At 39.5% G+C, this 18419-nt stretch overlaps 1 protein-coding gene across 9 annotated transcripts in view; it reads left to right on the forward strand.

Moving 5' to 3' along the window:
- Window positions 1-18419, forward strand: part of LOC125463560 (myosin-1B-like) — a 104390-nt gene that overhangs the window by 82396 nt on the left and 3575 nt on the right. For all 9 annotated transcript variants that reach the window (XM_048554931.2, XM_048554940.1, XM_048554938.1 and 6 more), the window contains 28 exons: window positions 67-170; window positions 256-394; window positions 1520-1638; window positions 1768-1917; window positions 2007-2177; window positions 2292-2595; window positions 2694-2764; window positions 5583-5670; window positions 8006-8123; window positions 9318-9441; window positions 9534-9670; window positions 9755-10010; window positions 10901-11143; window positions 11227-11403; window positions 11491-11636; window positions 11720-11810; window positions 11894-12283; window positions 12378-12504; window positions 12817-12935; window positions 13474-13670; window positions 13762-13945; window positions 14032-14197; window positions 14306-14430; window positions 16406-16714; window positions 17070-17273; window positions 17367-17492; window positions 17605-17775; window positions 17952-18056. In XM_048554931.2, the coding sequence (XP_048410888.1) occupies window positions 67-170; window positions 256-394; window positions 1520-1638; window positions 1768-1917; window positions 2007-2177; window positions 2292-2595; window positions 2694-2764; window positions 5583-5670; window positions 8006-8123; window positions 9318-9441; window positions 9534-9670; window positions 9755-10010; window positions 10901-11143; window positions 11227-11403; window positions 11491-11636; window positions 11720-11810; window positions 11894-12283; window positions 12378-12504; window positions 12817-12935; window positions 13474-13670; window positions 13762-13945; window positions 14032-14197; window positions 14306-14430; window positions 16406-16714; window positions 17070-17273; window positions 17367-17492; window positions 17605-17775; window positions 17952-18056 (4661 nt within the window). The remainder of the gene's footprint in view (window positions 1-66; window positions 171-255; window positions 395-1519; window positions 1639-1767; window positions 1918-2006; window positions 2178-2291; window positions 2596-2693; window positions 2765-5582; window positions 5671-8005; window positions 8124-9317; window positions 9442-9533; window positions 9671-9754; window positions 10011-10900; window positions 11144-11226; window positions 11404-11490; window positions 11637-11719; window positions 11811-11893; window positions 12284-12377; window positions 12505-12816; window positions 12936-13473; window positions 13671-13761; window positions 13946-14031; window positions 14198-14305; window positions 14431-16405; window positions 16715-17069; window positions 17274-17366; window positions 17493-17604; window positions 17776-17951; window positions 18057-18419) is intronic.

Consider the following 18419-nt stretch of genomic DNA (forward strand, 5'->3'; position numbering starts at 1 on the left):
ATCTGAAATAGTTTACCTAAAGTATTTGTAACTAATTTGTAAATTCATTGAGTCTTTCCATTTCAGAAATGTTGCTCATCACCACCAACCCATATGACTATCCATTTGTCAGTCAGGGAGAGATAACTGTACCAAGTATTAATGATCAAGATGAATTAATGGCTACTGATGTAAGTTAACACATTCAGTCAATAATTGAACAACTGATGCACATGTTTCTGCAGCAGTGATGATATTCTTTCTATGATTCTGTAGGAAGCCATTGACATCCTGGGTTTCACCCCTGAGGAAAAAGCATGTATCTACAAACTCACTGGTGCAGTAATGCACTATGGTAACCTTAAGTTCAAGCAGAAGCCAAGAGAGGAACAAGCTGAACCTGATGGCACTGAAGGTAAAATATTGACATGTTATTTTAAAAATCTTTTGTACAAAGTAATATTTATACTCTCTTCCCACAAAACCCACTTCACCTTCTTCTGATATAATTATCTATCAAGACTTCCATTTGTACGTTGTTGAATCAACATTTCCTATTTAGTTTTGCTATGTCAACTGTCACATTGTATCTGCAGGCTCTGGCCATTGTCTGACACTGTAGAGTAAGGTGCCAATGCATCCACCCCAACTCCAGAGATTTTCCTGATCAAATAATTTAGAAATGTTATTAGACACCTTTGGAGCAAGTGGGAATTGAACCTGGACCTCCTGGTTCAGAGGCAGGTGCACTATTGCCACAAGGGCCAAAAATTTAAATTCCGCCAATTGTTGCGGTGAGATTTGAAATTAAGGTCCCCAACATATTAGTCCGAACATGACAATTAAGAGTCACTGAAATTCCCACTGTACCACCCATACCTTTGTAACCAGTGCCTGCTTAAATGCAATACTACTGATGATTTCATTATGGAAATAATTAAATGAATGATAAATTGTGAATGATGATTTTTCATTTTATTTTTATCAGTATTAGAAAGTTGTCCATAACTCTGTAAACCCTTAATAAATTGTTATTAAGTCTTTTCTCAGAGGTGATGTCAGGAAACACTTCATACAAATAGTAGTGGAGAACTGGAAAGTACTTGCCCCAGATAGTTTTTTTCTTGGCACGATGTCAGTTGAGAAATTAAATACTGAACTTGATGGACATTTACTTGAGAAAATGACGTGCTGTTATATAATACTTTTCATGATGCTAACATGACCCAAAGTACTGAAATGAAGTGTTGTAGGAATTGTGACAGTCAATTTTCCTATTGCAAGGTTCCAAAAAGATCAATGTAATAATGGTCATATGAGCTGTTTTTGTGATATCATTGCCAGATTGATATGTTTGTAATCACAAATGCACAGAGGGCTCTCATGGCCTTTAGATTCAAGTGGGGCAAAGTACAGCATAACTTTGAGCTTACTCATTGTATTTTTCGATCTGAACTGACCGGTGTTAAATCTTTGCAGTGCGTTGGAGCTATAAATCAATTAATCACTGATTCCTAATGTATTTTGTGTCTTTTAACAGTTGCTGACAAGGCTGCTTACCTAATGGGCTTGAATTCTGCAGAACTGTTAAAATGTTTGTGCTTTCCAAGAGTAAAGGTTGGAAATGAATATGTTACCAAAGGGCAAACAGTACAACAGGTATAAATGTAACTGTATTATTTTGATATGATATTGTACTTTTGCAGTGCTATGACAAACAAACCTGAAGTGTTCTTCATCCAGCTACGATTTCTAATTCTTACATATTTTATGTTGGGTGGTTTCAAGGTTCACTATGCAGTTAGTGCACTGGCAAAATCTGTGTATGAGAAGATGTTTTTGTGGATGGTTACACGGATCAATCAGCAATTAGAAACAAAACAACCCAGACAATATTTCATTGGTGTGCTGGATATTGCAGGCTTTGAAATCTTTGAAGTGAGTAAGAACAAAATTATTTTGTGACTAAGCACATTCTTTTTTCTGTTGAGCTTGCATGTTTTCATTATCAGTTTTCATGATTTCAGTTCAACAGCCTGGAACAATTATGTATAAACTTCACTAATGAGAAGCTGCAGCAGTTCTTCAACCACCACATGTTTGTTCTGGAACAAGAAGAGTACAAGAAGGAAGGAATCCAGTGGGAATTCATTGACTTTGGTATGGATCTGGCTGCTTGCATTGAGCTCATTGAAAAGGTAAGGAAACAAGAGGCAATTAGATAGAGCCGAAAGAAAAAGACATTAATGTAATAAAACTAAATTACACAAAGGATTCTCACAGTTTAAAAAAAGATTATTATTACATTTAAGCCTATGGGAATCTTCTCAATCCTGGAAGAGGAGTGCATGTTCCCCAAGGCCTCAGACACTTCTTTCAAGAATAAACTATATGATCAGCATCTTGGAAAATCAAACAACTTCCAGAAGCCAAAGCTTACCAAAGGGAAATCTGAAGCTCACTTCTCACTGATCCACTATGCTGGCACCGTAGACTACAATATTAATGGCTGGTTGGAAAAGAACAAGGACCCTCTGAATGAAACTGTTGTCGGCCTGTATCAGAAATCTTCATTGAAGCTTCTAGCAACACTCTTCGCTGCCTACTCTGGTGAAGGTAAAATAATTTAACTTAATAATACCTATTCATTCATTGTCTTACTAACTGGAGAAACAGCACTGACCATTATCTGTTTTAAATTTTGTTTATGACAGATGCTACTGTGCCTAAGAAAAGTATCAAGAAGAAGGGCTCTTCGTTCCAAACTGTGTCTGCACTATTTAGGGTATACCTTCAACTTAATTTTTCCACAATTAATAATATTCATCAACATCATGAACAAATTAGAAGTCACGCATTAGACAACGATTTGGAGAGTAATCAATGGGCTAATAAGAGGGATGAGCTCAAAGTAATATCAGCAGAGAAAAAAATCAAGAAAGATAATGTGACTAAAAGCCAAAGAAACTTTGGGATCTGATGGGCTACATTATAGAATTGCAAAAGGCTGTAGAGATGGTGGGTGCACTGTTATGCTTTCCCAATATTCCTCAGTTGCTAGAAATGTTGCTAGATGTAACACTGCTATTTCCAAAAGGATGGAGACAGATAAATAAAATCTACAAGCCAATTAGTCTGACAGTAGTCGTTGGAAAAAAAACACTAGAGTTTATCAAAAAGCAAGTCTGAACAATTCATGAACGAACCCGTAATGTGATGAGACTGGCCCAATATGATTGTGCTGAAGAAAAATCATACCTGTCAAATTCATTAGAATTTTTTGATGATATAATGATAAAGGTGAACGTGGATTGGTGAAACATGAAAGGTGAAATGTATAAGGTGAACATATGGTATTCATGGATTTCCAAAAGGCAGTTGATAAGATATGACAAGGAGTGAATATGAAAGATGAAGACTCATGAATTAGGAGTAATATGGATATTGGATTGGTTAAAGGGCAGGAAGCAGAGCTGATAGATAGGTGAGGCATTTTCAAGTTGTTAGGCTTTGGCTGGTAGACTGACACAAGGATCAGTGTTGGGGCCTCAACTATTTATAATTAGTATGGATGGATTCGATGAGGAGACTAAGTTTATTGATGATACGAAGCTACCTAGGAATATAAGGCATGATGAGTGTAGAATAATGGAGTTAACATCAGAAGCATACATGATGATGAAATAATGATAACAGATTCACATGTGTTCATAGGAATTTGGAATTGTACAGAAATTTAAACCTCGTGTGAAGATCCCATATATGGATACATTTAGCTTTAACTAAGGAGTCCTTGCATTCCAAGCAGCATGCTTTTGAGAGACTAAGTAGCCCTAAACTTGACTACATAACAAAGCAATAAAGGCTCAATGAGAATACAAAAATATACAGGCATTTTAATTGAATACGCAGCAACTCGTCAGATAAAAAATACACGCGGGTACATTGGGTAATTAGAAGGACAAATGCCACAATGACTTTTATTGCTGAGAAGTTTGTGTACACAAATATGGAAAGTCTTGCCACAATTGTACAGGCCTCTAAAGAGTCTACACCTGGAGTACCGTACTCAACTTTGGTCAAAAGAAAGACATAGTTGTTTTGCAAGCAGCATACTGAAAGTTCACCAGATTGTGTCCTTGATGAAAGGTTTGTCCCATGTTGAGAAACTAGGCTTATAGTTGCTGCAGAGATAATGGGAACTGCAGATGCTGGAGAATTCCAAGATAATAAAATGTGAGGCTGGATGAACACAGCAGGCCAAGCAGCATTTCAGGAGCACAAAAGCTGACGTTTCGGGCCTAGACCCTTCATCAGAGAGGGGGATGGGGTGAGGGCTCTGGAATAAATAGGGAGAGAGGGGGAGGCGGACCGAAGATGGAGAGTAAAGAAGATAGGTGGAGAGAGTATAGGTGGGGAGGTAGGGAGGGGATAGGTCAGTCCAGGGAAGACGGACAGGTCAAGGAGGTGGGATGAGGTTAGTAGGTAGATGGGGGTGCGGCTTGGGGTGGGAGGAAGGGATGGGTGAGAGGAAGAACAGGTTAGGGAGGCAGAGACAGGTTGGACTGGTTTTGGGATGCAGTGGGTGTAGGGGAAGAGCTGGGCTGGTTGTGTGGTGCAGTGGGGGGAGGGGACGAACTGGGCTGGTTTAGGGATGCAGTTGGGGAAGGGGAGATTTTGAAACTGGTGAAGTCAAAGTTTCACCAGTTTCAAAATCTCCCCTTCCCCAACTGCATCCCTAAACCAGCACAGTTCGTGCCCTCCCCCCACTGCACCACACAACCAGCCCAGCTCTTCCCCCCAACCCACTGCATCCCAAAACCAGTCCAACCTGTCTCTGCCTCCCTACCCTGTTCTTCCTCTCACCCATCCCTTCCTCCCACCCCAAGCCGCACCCCCAGCTACCTACTAACCTCATCCCACCTCCTTGACCTGTCCGTCTTCCCTGGACTGACCTATCCCCTCCCTACCTCCCCACCTATACTCTCTCCACCTATCTTCTTTACTCTCCATCTTTGGTCCGCCTCCCCCTCTCTCCCTATTTATTCCAGAGCCCTCACCCCATCCCCCTCTCTGATGAAGGGTCTAGGCCCGAAACGTCAGCTTTTGTGCTCCTGAGATGCTGCTTGGCCTGCTGTGTTCATCCAGCCTCACATTTTATTATCTTATAGTTGCTGCAGTTGAGTGAACTAAGAATTGACCTGATTTAAACATATATGATTTTAAAGAGGCTTGACAGGATAGACACCGAAAGGCTGTTTCCCCTTGACTGGCAATCTTAAAATGTAGGGGCACAGCCTAAGGATAAGAGATTAATCATTTTTCACTGAGGCAAGGAGTGATTTCTTGACTCAGAGGGTTGTGAATGTTAGGAATTCTCTATTGCAGAAGGTTGTAGATACTGCAAGATCGAATGTAGTCAAGGCTGAAGTAACTCAAAATTTACTGTCACAGGAATTAGAGGATGTAGGGTGTGAGTAGGAAAATTGAGTTGAGCTGGATCAACCTGTTTATACTCAATAGATGATAAGGTGCTTAACACAGAAATACATTCAATTTTTTCTGTTAATTTGTGATAACACTATTTCTCTTATGTATTGTAGGAAAATCTGAATAAGCTAATGACCAATCTAAGAAGCACTCATCCACACTTTGTACGTTGTATAATCCCCAATGAAACTAAGACTCCAGGTATTAATTTTCAAATAATGTATGAGCACTTGCTTTTAAATTTATTCACTGGATGTGGGCATTACTGGTTGAGCCAGAATGTATTACCTTTGAAAAGATGGTAGTGAGCTTCCTTCTTGAACTGCTGCTAGTCTATTTCCTGTACATACCCCACAAAGCTGCTAGGGAGGGAGGACTAAGATTTTAATCAGGTGGGAGCCATAATATATTTGCAAGTCAGAATGGTGAGTTGCTTGGAAGGTAACTTGCTAGTTGTCATGTTCCCATGTATCAGCTGTCCTTGTCATTCTAGACACTGGTGGTTGTTGTTTTGGAAGGTAGTGTTTTGTGTGCCAATTGAATTTCTGCAATGCATCTTATAGACGGGTTACACACTAATGCTACTGAGTGTTGGAGGTGGAGAGTGTAGATGTTTTTGGATGTGGTGGCAGTTATACAGCTGTGTTATCCTAGGTAGATCTTGAATGTTTTTGGAGTTGCACTCAACCTGGTAAGTGGGCAGTATTCCATCACATTGCTGACTTGTGCCTTGGTAGTCACGCTCTAGATCGTCAGGAGATAAATTACTCACTGCCAGTATTCCAACTTCTGACATGCAGTTGTAGCAACAGAATTTGTATGACTGGTCCAGTTCAGTTTCTGGTCAATGGTAAATGCCAGTATGTTGAAAGTGGAAGATTCAGTGGTAGCACTGCCATTGAATATCAAGGAACAATACTTCAATTCTCTCATATTGGAAATGTCAGTTGCTGGCATTTGTGTGGATGTTATTTGCTGCTGTGAGCACTTAAAGGATATTGTCCAGGCCTTGCTGCATTTGGACATAGGCTGTTTCAGTGCCTGCGGAGTCGTGAATGGTGCTGAGAATTGTGAAAATCATCAGCGAATGTCAAGGGCAGTCTCTCTCACCTCACCTTTGGAATTCAGCTCTTTTGTCCATGTTTCAACCAAAGCTGTAATGAGGTCAAGAGCTGAGTGGCTCTTGCAGAACCCAAACTGGGTGTTACTGAACAGTTTGTTGCTAATATAGGTGCTAATCAATAACACTGTTGTTGACTCCTTCCAGCACCTTACTGATGATCGAGTGAAAACTGGTAGGGTGCCAATTGGCTGGTTGGATTTGTCCTTTTTTTTCTGACATACCTGGGCAGTTTTCACATTATCAGGCGATGCAGGTAGGAAGTACAGCTTGGTCAGGGTTCTGGATCACCGTTCTTCAGTACTTTCAAGGGATCGTTATTGAGGCCGATAGCACTTGCAGCTTTCATTGCCTCAAGTTGTTTTTTGATATTGCGTGGACTGAATTCAGTTGGCTGAAAGCTGGAAACTGGGATGATGGAAATCTTAGGAGGAGACGGAGATGGATGATCTACTCAGCACTTCTGGGTGAGGATTGTTGCAAATGTTTCAGCCATATCTTTTGCACTGATGTGCTGGGCTCTTTCATCATTGAGGATGGGGATATTTGTGGACCCTCTTTGTTCAATGAGTTGTTTAATTATCCAATAAAACTGGATGCAGAACTTAGAACAGACCCTTCATTGTAAAATGTCGTAGTTCGATACAACACTTGCGGCTACCGTTGTTTGGCACACAAGTAATTCTGTGTCATAGCTTCAATAGCTTGGCACCTCATTTGTAAGTATGCCTGGTGCTATTCCTGGCATGCCCTACTGGAGTCTTCATTGTCCAGGGTTGATTCCCCAGTTTATTGGTTATGGTAAAATGAGGGATATGTTAAGCCATGAGGATTAAGATTGTGTTTAAGTATAATTCTGCCAGTGCTGATGACTATAAACACCTGATAGACACCCAGTTTTGAGATGTTCGGTTTGTTTGATGTTCATTCCATTTAGTGTAGTGATGGTACCATGCAACATGATGCAAGGTACCCTCAATGTGAAGATAAGACTTTGTCTCCACAAGTACTGTAAGATGACCACTTTACAGATATTCTCATGAACAACTTGTTCATTCCCTCATCACCTGCCACAGACCAGTCTAGCAGCAATGTCTTTTAGGACTCAACTAGCTCAGTCAGTAGCAGTGCTGTCGAGCCACTTTTGGTGATGAACATTAAAGTACCACACCCAGACATCATTATATGCCATTGCCACCCTCAGAGCTTCCTTCAAGTGGAATTTAGTTTGGAATACTGATGCATCACCTTAGGCTGTCAGGGTTGGGAACAATGGTCGAGATTAATGTGGTAATCAGCAGTTCTCCTTGTCTATAATTGACCCGACACCAATGTCAGGGTCCAGGATCACTTAATATGCATTTTGTTTTCTCACAGATCTGTAGCCATTCTACTAATACTATGTTCACTATTTAGGTGTGATAGAGAATCACTTGGTCATTCATCAGTTGAGATGCAATGGTGTGTTGGAAGGCATTAGGATTTGCAGAAAGGGATTTCCAAGCAGAATCCTTTATGCTGACTTTAAACAAAGGTAACAATTGAACTTTACAGAGTGAAATAGAAATGAATGTATTGATGTCAGGCAGGGCTTCTCAAACTATGAACCACATGTGGTCAGAAGCCAAATATTTGGGTTTATTGGCCCTTATGTAGTCATGCTTGTTGTGGCACTCCCACCTCTTGTGAACACCTCCAAGGCCCGTTTACATTTTGCATTTTTTTTGTAATCAGTGAATGTGGCCTAATCCAATACACCTGAATGCTATTGTTAAAACAAACCTAACTGGAAGTTATGTATTCTCCAAATAAAAGTCCAGTGTGTTTTAAAACTCTCCACAGCTCTCATGGATCTTTTCCTCACTCCTCCCAAACCTCCATCCCCTCCACAGGCATCTCCTCTCTTTCCATAGTTATCTCCTGCCCCTGAAACAGCTTATGCTTACCCCATACCCAGGCATCTCGCTGCCCACCTCCCAAACAAGCATCTCTTCTCCTCACCACAGACATTCTGCTCCCACATAATCCTTCATCACAGGCATCAGTCCCATATCATAGGCATTCCTTCCCCCCAAAACACATTTCACCACTCCCCCACTTCATGTGCACAAACATTTTCTCTCCCTCCTCTCAAAAGCATCTTCTCCTTTGCACACCCCACCACACTTCCAGAGGTCTGGGAACCCAATGACTTACAGCCACCTAAATGGAGTCATGATGGGAAATTGTCTGGGAAGTGCTGATATTGTGAATTTCATGGCCATGGTTATTGCAAAGCATTTTGTAGCCATTGACACAGGCACTCATTTTTTCAAATACATGACAGCCAATTCACAAGCAGCAATATCCCACAAGAGTATTGGGTAATTAAGCTTTGGTGATGCTAGTTAAGGCATAAATATTGGCATGCAAAGTACACCTGTCCTTATTCAAGCAGTGCTGTAGAATCTTTTCACTCCACCTTAGAAGGCAAAATCTGATCCAAAACGTGCAACATTTCATTGCTGATATATTAAGGAATTGTTCTGGCTGGGGTGCTCCACTCTGTGAAGTTGATCCTGAAACTATATTCTTCTGACTTGGATATTATAATGTTGCCACAGATGCCCTTAATGATATGGATGGTAATTGTGATTTTGATCTATATAAGGTCTGATGTTGATGATATGCTAGATCAATAAAATAGGTGTTATGTAAAAATAAATAACATATTCTTTGGAAAATACAGATACAAACTCTTAAATGCAAGTGCCATACCGGAAGGACAATTTATTGACAGCAAGAAGGCTTCTGAGAAGCTGCTAAGCTCCATTGATGTTGATCATAACCAGTATCGGTTCGGCCATACTAAGGTAAATGTTCACATCTAAAGGCCCGTACGATAAAATCAAAAACAGTGAACAACTGGGTAACTCTTAAAGTTATATTATTTATCTTATTAAAGGTATTTTTCAAGGCTGGTCTCCTGGGTATTCTAGAAGAAATGAGAGATGACAAATTGGCCCAAATCATCACACGCACACAAGCCATTTGCCGTGGTTTTCTAATGAGAGTTGAATTTCAGAAGATGGTGGACAGAAGGTATTTGGTAAAGCTAATTATTTCAGTTATGTAGATGAAGCAATGCAAATTATAGTAACAGTTCTGATTAATGCCGGTGTACAGGGATGCCATCTTCGCTATCCAATACAACATTCGTGCATTCATGAATGTCAAGCATTGGCCATGGATGAAACTGTTCTTCAAGATCAAGCCTCTTCTGAGGAGTGCAGAAGCTGAAAAGGAAATGGCAAACATGAAAGTGGAATTTGAGAAGACTAAAGAAGCACTAGCTAAATCAGAAGCAAGAAGGAAGGAATTGGAAGAAAAAATGGTTAGCCTGCTTCAAGAAAAAAATGACTTACTGCTTCAAGTTCAGGCAGTAAGTAACTCAAATAAGTAACTTAAATGTTTTCAGTTCTTTTATTATCTGACTTTAGAATTATGGCATTTGCACAGCTCCAGAGACAGTGTGTGTTGCCATCCCATGGCACTATTTAAGGTGGCTGCCAGGAGATATTCAATCATCATGAGTTGCCAGTTTGTCCTTGTGCATGAATGAGAATATTGCAGCTGGGATCAGTTCAGTAGTTAAGAATGGTTCTACATATCTTCCCTGGTTTTGTATTGCGTTCCTCTTTCTGGTTCCTAACTCAACATGGGCTCTGAACTTTGAAGCCCCTGGACTGCTTAACAACATGTTCACTGACTGGGCTCATGCCTGGACCTAATCATGGGACAACTTTTTTTTTACTATTGTCTGTCAATTTCTTGATTAGTAAGCATCATACATTCCAGACTGGAATTGAACCACAGTCAGCTCACCAAGAAAAGGCTGCCTGGTTGGCAGCTCTATCTCACATTTAATGAAAAGCTCTAATTCTGTGCATGTGTATGAAATCCTCTACTTAGCAGTAATGTGGCCTTAAATGAAGCCTCCTAGAATATGGCAATTTGGATGGAATTGTATGAAATGCACTTCTTTCTCAATTTCTGTTATCTTGGGTAGTGAACATTTAAAACCATAAAACATAGGAACAGGAGTAAGCCATTTACCACCTCAAGCCTGTTCGACCATTCAGTCGGATCATGGTTAATCCAACATTGCCCTTGTCAACTTTCTTCTGTTTTCCCCATAACACTTAATTCCTCAACTGCTCAAGAATCTATCCATCTTAGCCTTAAATATACACATGCACTCTAACCCACAGCTCTCTGTGGCAAGGAGTGAATAAGTTGCTCAGATTTTTAAAAAAATTTCTTCCCAAAAAGGAAGCAGAGGGCCTGGCAGATGCAGAAGAAAGGTGTGACCAGCTCATCAAAAGCAAAATTAATTTGGAAGCCAAGGTCAAGGAACTCAGTGAAAGACTGGAGGATGAAGAAGAATGTAATGCAGAGTTGACATCCAAGAAGAGAAAACTAGAAGATGAATGTTCCGAGTTAAAGAAAGACATTGATGACCTGGAACTCACACTAGCCAAAGTTGAAAGAGAAAAGCATGCCACAGAAAACAAGGTATTTATTTGCATCTGGAATAAAATTATCAATTTATGTAGTTTGCACATTTCACTAACTAAAAACTGACATTTACTCAAAAGGTTAAGAATCTTACAGAAGAAATGGCTTCCCTCGATGAAAGCATTATCAAATTAACAAAGGAGAAGAAAGCCCTCCAAGAAGCTCATCAGCAAACTCTTGATGATCTCCAGGCTGAGGAGGACAAAGTTAACACCTTAACCAAAACCAAAGCTAAACTGGAACAACAAGTGGATGACGTTAGTATTAGAAAATGAACATTATGAACTTCTAATGTTTCCATTGATAGTCTTGAAGATTCTGAAGATTTTTGTGGTTTATTGCAGCTTGAAGGTTCTCTAGAACAAGAGAAAAAGCTTCGCATGGACCTTGAGAGGGTAAAGAGGAAGCTCGAAGGGGATTTAAAGCTGGTTCAGGAATCAGTAATGGACTTAGAAAATGACAAACAGCAATTGGAAGAGAAAGTGAAGAAGTAAGAAATGATCTTGTTTTTGCAATATCCTCATGGTTTGCATGTAATGCTAGATTGTAACTTTCATTGTATGTGCACTACAGGAAGGATTTTGAAATAAGCCAGTATCAGAGTAAGATTGAAGATGAGCAAGTTCTTGGAGCGCAATTGCAGAAGAAAATCAAGGAACTGCAAGTATGTTTAAATAAAAGGGATCTGTGTTTATTTGACTGTTGTCAGGTAAAGCATAATCAAAGCTAATATCTTTGAAATGCTAGGCCCGCATTGAGGAACTCGAAGAGGAGATTGAAGCTGAACGTACAGTTCGTGCTAAGACAGAGAAGCAAAGGTCTGACTATGCCCGTGAGCTGGAGGAAATCAGTGAACGACTTGAGGAAGCTGGAGGTGCAACTGCCGTCCAGATTGAGTTGAACAAGAAACGTGAAGTGGAGTTTCAGAAGATGCGGCGCGATCTGGAAGAAGCTACCCTCCAGCATGAAGCCATGGCTGCTGCTCTTCGTAAGAAGCAGGCTGATAGTGTGGCTGAACTTGGGGAACAAATCGACAACCTGCAACGTGTGAAACAGAAGCTGGAGAAGGAAAAGAGTGAGCTGAAGATGGAAATTGATGACATGGCTAGCAACATGGAAATGGTTTCTAAATTAAAGGTATGTCACAAATTGTCTTTCTGTTGTAAGTATTGCAGACAAGTTATTACTGTATATACACACTGTTTATGTGCCATAAATAATTGAATTGCAGGGTAATCTAGAGAAGAACTGTCGAACTCTTGAGGACCAACTTAATGAAATAAAAGCAAAACATGAAGAACAAACCCGTCTTATGAATGACATATCAACACAACGAGCTCGATTACAGACAGAAAATGGTATGTCGCTCATAATCTTCATGATTCCTTGAAGTTCCAATTTGAGATTATATTCTCATCTATTACCTACTTTGGATCTTTTATATCCACATTATCTTTTTCTACATGTCTTACAACAATGGTTCACCATGTACATTGATGGCTTACAACCATGTTTGCTGCAAAACTAGCTTGATACTGACCACTTTCATGCCTTCTTGAGATTCATTTTCAGCTCTGTGAGATGAGATACGTAAGGTAAACCTCTTAGCAGAAGACCAGGGTCATCACTGCTAATTGTTTTGGTTCAACTGTATTTCTTTTAAATTTAAGGGGAACTAAGTCGACAGGTTGAAGAAAAGGATGCCCTCATTTCACAATTTACTCGTGGGAAACAAGCATTCACTCAACAAATTGAGGAGCTAAAGAGGCAATTGGAAGAAGAAACTAAGGTGAAAACTGTGGCACGATCATACTTTACCATTTAGTCAATTATGAATGTAACTTCTGAAACACTTGATTGATTTTAGGAATGAATTCAAATATTACAGACATTTAATTTCATAAACCACAGTATCCCTGCAGTGAGGAGGCAAGCCATTCAGGCCACAATGACATTCTGAAGAGCATCCCACTCACACCCACATCATCCCTGCAACCTTGTATTTCCCATGGCTAATCCACATAACCTGCACATCTTTGGAATGTAGGAGGAAACCTACGCAGACACGAGGAGAATGTGCAAACTCCACAAAGACAGTTGTCAGAGGGTGGAATTGAACCTGGTGCTGTGACGCTGCAGTACTAACTACTGAACCACTGTGTTGCCCCATTATCTGAATGATAATTCCTTGCATCTGTTTAGATACATGACGATAAAGGACTGATCCTTGCATGGACTGCTTTTACTTCTTTGGAAAAGATTCTTTCATGTTTACTCTTGTAAACAATATTATTTTAACCATTTCCTTTCAATTTGAAATATTTCAGGCTAAGAGTGCTTTGGCACATGCTCTGCAATCCGCCCGCCATGACTGTGATTTGCTCCGTGAACAATATGAAGAGGAACAGGAGGCAAAGGCCGAGCTCCAGCGCGGCATGTCCAAGGCCAACAGTGAAGTTGCTCAGTGGAGGACAAAGTACGAAACTGATGCAATCCAGCGCACAGAGGAACTGGAAGAGGCCAAGTATGTCCATTAAGAGAATTTTAGCTTACGGTTTCTTTGGGTGATGTTTTAGCTGTTTTAGCAACAGTTGTGTGGTTGTTATCATCTTCAGGAAAAAACTTGCACAGCGACTCCAAGACGCTGAGGACAATGTTGAAGCAGTGAATTCCAAGTGTGCCTCACTGGAAAAGACAAAACTGCGCTTGCAAGGAGAAGTGGAAGATCTAATGATTGATGTGGAGAGAGCTAATGCTGCTGCAGCCGCTCTTGATAAGAAGCAGAGAAACTTTGACAAGGTATTGTCGCAAAAGTGGAGTTATTTAGATTCAGTTATGTGTAGTTTTGAATAACATGCTCACTGTCCATTCCTGTGACATCTTAGATTCTGGCAGAATGGAAGCAGAAATATGAGGAGACCCAAAGTGATCTGGAGGCAACACAGAAGGAATCCCGTTCTCTAAGTACAGAATTGTTCAAGATGAAAAATGTTTATGAGGAAGCTTTAGAAAACCTGGAAACTCTTAAACGAGAGAATAAGAATCTGCAGCGTGAGTTCTACTAAGAGACAGAATGTCCTCTCTAGCAAACATAGACATTCAACTTAAATGAAAATTTCTTCATAACTGACTTGCAAAAATATTTATTTCTTTAAACAGAGGAGATCTCAGACCTGACTGAACAGATTGGTGAAAATGGAAAGACTATCCATGAGCTGGAAAAAGCTAAAAAGTTGGCTGAGCAAGAAAAGGCTGATCTTCATGCAGCATTAGAAGAGGCTGAGGTTTGTTTCCTGGTTTTGACTGGGACTTATTGAATTTTTGTGGAGGCAGAAAGGCTTGTGACTGTTACCTTTAGTTTGACCCTTCCTTGTACTCAGTAACTCAAATATTACCTATGCCACAGTTTGCTGGATGTGTGAGCTAGTGATGTAAAGTTGAGGCAACATGAGTATCTGAGACTTTAGTTATTGGAAGAATCAGGAAAACTGAACCAAGAAGATTTAAGTATTGAGAAAAATGTTGAGAAAGGCCTGAGAGGAAATAAGGTGAATTTCCATTACATCAAGTATAGAAAGGCATATAGGTGAGGGAAAATGAAATACCAGATTAATAAAAGAGACTGAAATGAATGGAACAAAAGAAATTTGACAGCATGGAAGATTACAATTTACTAATCTTTATAAATAGATTACATACATGAATGTGGGATTGAACACTTTAAATTATTTGAATCCTTGGCCAAAGAGATAGAATGGAGCTGAGTTAACAATTATCACCTCACTAAAAATTATACTATCAATTAGAAGCTCTAACTTTTATTCATGACTTTAATGAGCAATACGTTTCCAAACAGCATGTTGTTAAAAATAATGAGAGGGCTAAATGTGAGGTGCCATTAGTGCAAAGAAACTGGTGGAGTAATGTAAATCCAACAATCAGTGCTGGGGGCTTGTCACTGTGAATCTTGTGTCTGTTTGGACATCATTATTAGTTTCAACCAATTGGATTTCCTGGCCTTCTCTGACCTCAAAGAAAGTTATCACAAGAACATGGAATGTTTGCACATTTTTTACTCATTACGTTCATTACTAAAAGTTAGATTTAGCAATTTCTGCAACACAAGTTTCTCATGAAGTCAGTATGGGAAACGAGGAATAATTCTGTCATTAGACAAGGTAAATTGCCAATCATATAATCTCATAGACAGCAAACCGAGAAATGAAAACAACTGAATCCTTTCGCTTTTAATTTTTCAATTTTACAGATAAAAGACAAATAAAAGGATGTAAACATGAGATTAAGCCAGAAGACAAAAAATGGTTGTAAACAACTTTTAAAAAGAATATTATTTTCAAAATATGTGGAATTTCTTAACATAATGGGGCAATTTGCCATTTAACCACAATAAAACTACTCTAAAAGGGACAATGAGGCTGTCTACCAGGGACAATGAACTTGTTTACCCATAGTGGCAACATTTCAACAGCATATCAACAGCTTGTGAGTCAAAGTTCTAATCACTTCAAATATCTCTCATAGATTCAGCCTTGGAGGGATCTTAACAGGCTACTCGGTAGAGAAGCAGAGTATCACTTGCAGCAGTTTTTGGATTTTCCTGTATAACTCTGCACATGTGGACTTCAGAATTTGCTGCTGGTTTCACAATGAAGCTATGACAGTCTAGCCTGACCATTTTGATGACTTTACTATGATAAAATATTGTAACACAAACTCAACAGAACAGCAGAATTTTGATAAGCCAGTTCTTTATATGTTATGATGGCTGTTATAGTTTGATCATTTGCAACTCCACAAATGTTTTCCTCAAGCCATTTTTAAAAAATTCTTTCAGGGTTTCTGAGTTTCTCCAAGTAACACCAGCAGGTATCGTCTATCTCTAGTTGCCTCCTCAATTCAGTGGCTTGCAGTGGCTCTTTGGTCACTTGAAGGCCTCATCAACAAAGGGTAGCACGCTGCTCTCCCTAGAGGGTATTAGTGAGCCTGATAACTCATGACCACAGTTTATGAAAGTTGCCAAAATTACCATTACTGACATTAGCTTTATATTCCAGACATATGAATTGAGTTTCATATTTCACCAGTTGCTCTGGACTTAAACCCATGTCCCCAGATCTTTAGTGTAGGCCTCTGGTTGACTAGCCCAGTTACATTACCATTACACCACCATTTCCAGCAGCTGCAGTAATCTATTACCTGAACAAATATTTGATGTTGCCCTATGTCATACATTTAAAGGCATCTCTGGAGCATGAAGAAAGTAAAATCCTGCGTATTCAGCTGGAATTGACCCAGGTGAAATCAGAAGTGGACAGGCGGATTGCGGAAAAAGATGAAGAGATCGAGCAAATCAAAAGGAATTATCAGCGGACTGTGGACACAATGCAGATTGCTCTGGATGCTGAAATTAGGAGCAGAAATGATGCCCTGAGGATCAAGAAAAAAATGGAAGGAGATTTGAATGAAATGGAAATTCAGTTGAACCATGCAAACCGTCAAGCGGCAGATGCTGTGAAACATTTCCGAAACTTGCAAGTCCAGTTCAAGGTTTGTGACGCTTCAGATTATACAGTAATAATAAATTAATGATAATAAACCAAAGACTTTTATGATGAATTTTTGTCACAATTTTCTTTGACTGCTGTTTAGAAGTTGTAAAATATGTCCATCCTTAAATTGAGACTACTTATCTCATGTGCAAAGTTCAACTATGTACTTAATGTATTGTCAATTGGCACATTGCAATTTAACTTGCAGGGTTAACTTATACTAGAAGATTGCAACATAAAAATGGAATAATAAACACCAATAATGCCTAATCGTACTGATGCCTAAAATTAGATTATATGTGAGCATTTTTAAGATACAATCTGTTAACGTCAATTAACAAACTTGTTTTAAGGAATGCCAGTTGCATCTTGATGAGGCCCTCCGAAGCCAAGATGATCTGAAAGAACAACTGGCTATGATTGAACGGAGATGCAACTTACAGCTTGCTGAAATCGAGGAATTACGAGCAGCCCTTGAACAAACAGATAGATCTCGCAAAATTGCTGAGCAGGAATTGGTTGATGCAAGTGAACGTGTGCAACTCCTGCACACCCAGGTAAAGTGAAACAACAGCAATCTTTCAGACTGAATTAGCTGTGCAACATTTTGGTACGTGGACAATAGCATCTCTGATTAATGCTTCTAACAGAATACCTCTCTCATAAACACAAAGAAGAAACTTGAAACTGATATTAGCCAGCTTCAAAATGAAGTTGAAGATGCTATTCAAGAATCAAGAAACGCAGAAGAGAAAGCAAAGAAAGCCATAACAGATGTAAGGCCTTGTTTCAATTTTAATAGTAATCTCACATTATTTTACCAGCTTTCTTTATGGCACATTTGATCTGTCTGTTGATATTACTAATATTTCATAATGTCATTATAAGGCTGCTATGATGGCGGAAGAGCTGAAAAAGGAACAAGACACCAGTGCTCATTTGGAAAGAATGAAAAAGAATCTGGAGCAGACTGTGAAAGATCTGCAACTCCGTCTGGATGAGGCCGAGCAGCTGGCTATGAAAGGTGGAAAGAAACAGCTCCAGAAACTGGAGGCCAGGGTATGAAGTCTTAAGAATTGTGCAAACTAGATTAGGGCACAATCCATTAATACTTTGTCTTTAAGAATAATGTGATCTTCAACAGAGAAAATCTTGCAATGCTTCTACTGGAACAAATATAAATGTATTCAGGGTTTCTTAGCTTTTTGTTGAAAATGATTTCATTTGCATTGTAGGTACGTGAGCTTGAGAATGAACTTGAAGCTGAGCAAAAGCGAAGTTCAGAGGCAACTAAAGGTCTACGTAAATTCGAAAGGAGGGTCAAAGAGCTCCTGTACCAGGTAAGGAGATGTAATTTGAATTAACCTTTAATTTCTTTTTTAAGTTAAAGGTATTTTCACTTCTTCCTCTTTAAACATTTAACTCTTGTTGCAACACAATTCCAGAAAAACTGGCCACCCTTCTGTAGTTCAACCAAGTATTGTAGTCACTTTGTAAGAAATGTCAGCCAGTGTGTGTTGACCAGCTATTTATTATGAATAGTAACTAATTGGCCCAGTTCTGTTCTCACTTGACATCCATGCTTCATACCTCCTCAAAAGTGGATAGTAACAGGAGTGGGAGACTGTCCTGATTTTCCTTTCTCTAACCAAGGGTTAGCAACGAAACTTGATTGAGATGTAGTGCAATAAAAAGTGGAGCCT

The sequence above is a fragment of the Stegostoma tigrinum genome, chromosome 22, assembly GCF_030684315.1.
Source record: "Stegostoma tigrinum isolate sSteTig4 chromosome 22, sSteTig4.hap1, whole genome shotgun sequence".
Classification (NCBI taxonomy): domain Eukaryota; kingdom Metazoa; phylum Chordata; class Chondrichthyes; order Orectolobiformes; family Stegostomatidae; genus Stegostoma; species Stegostoma tigrinum.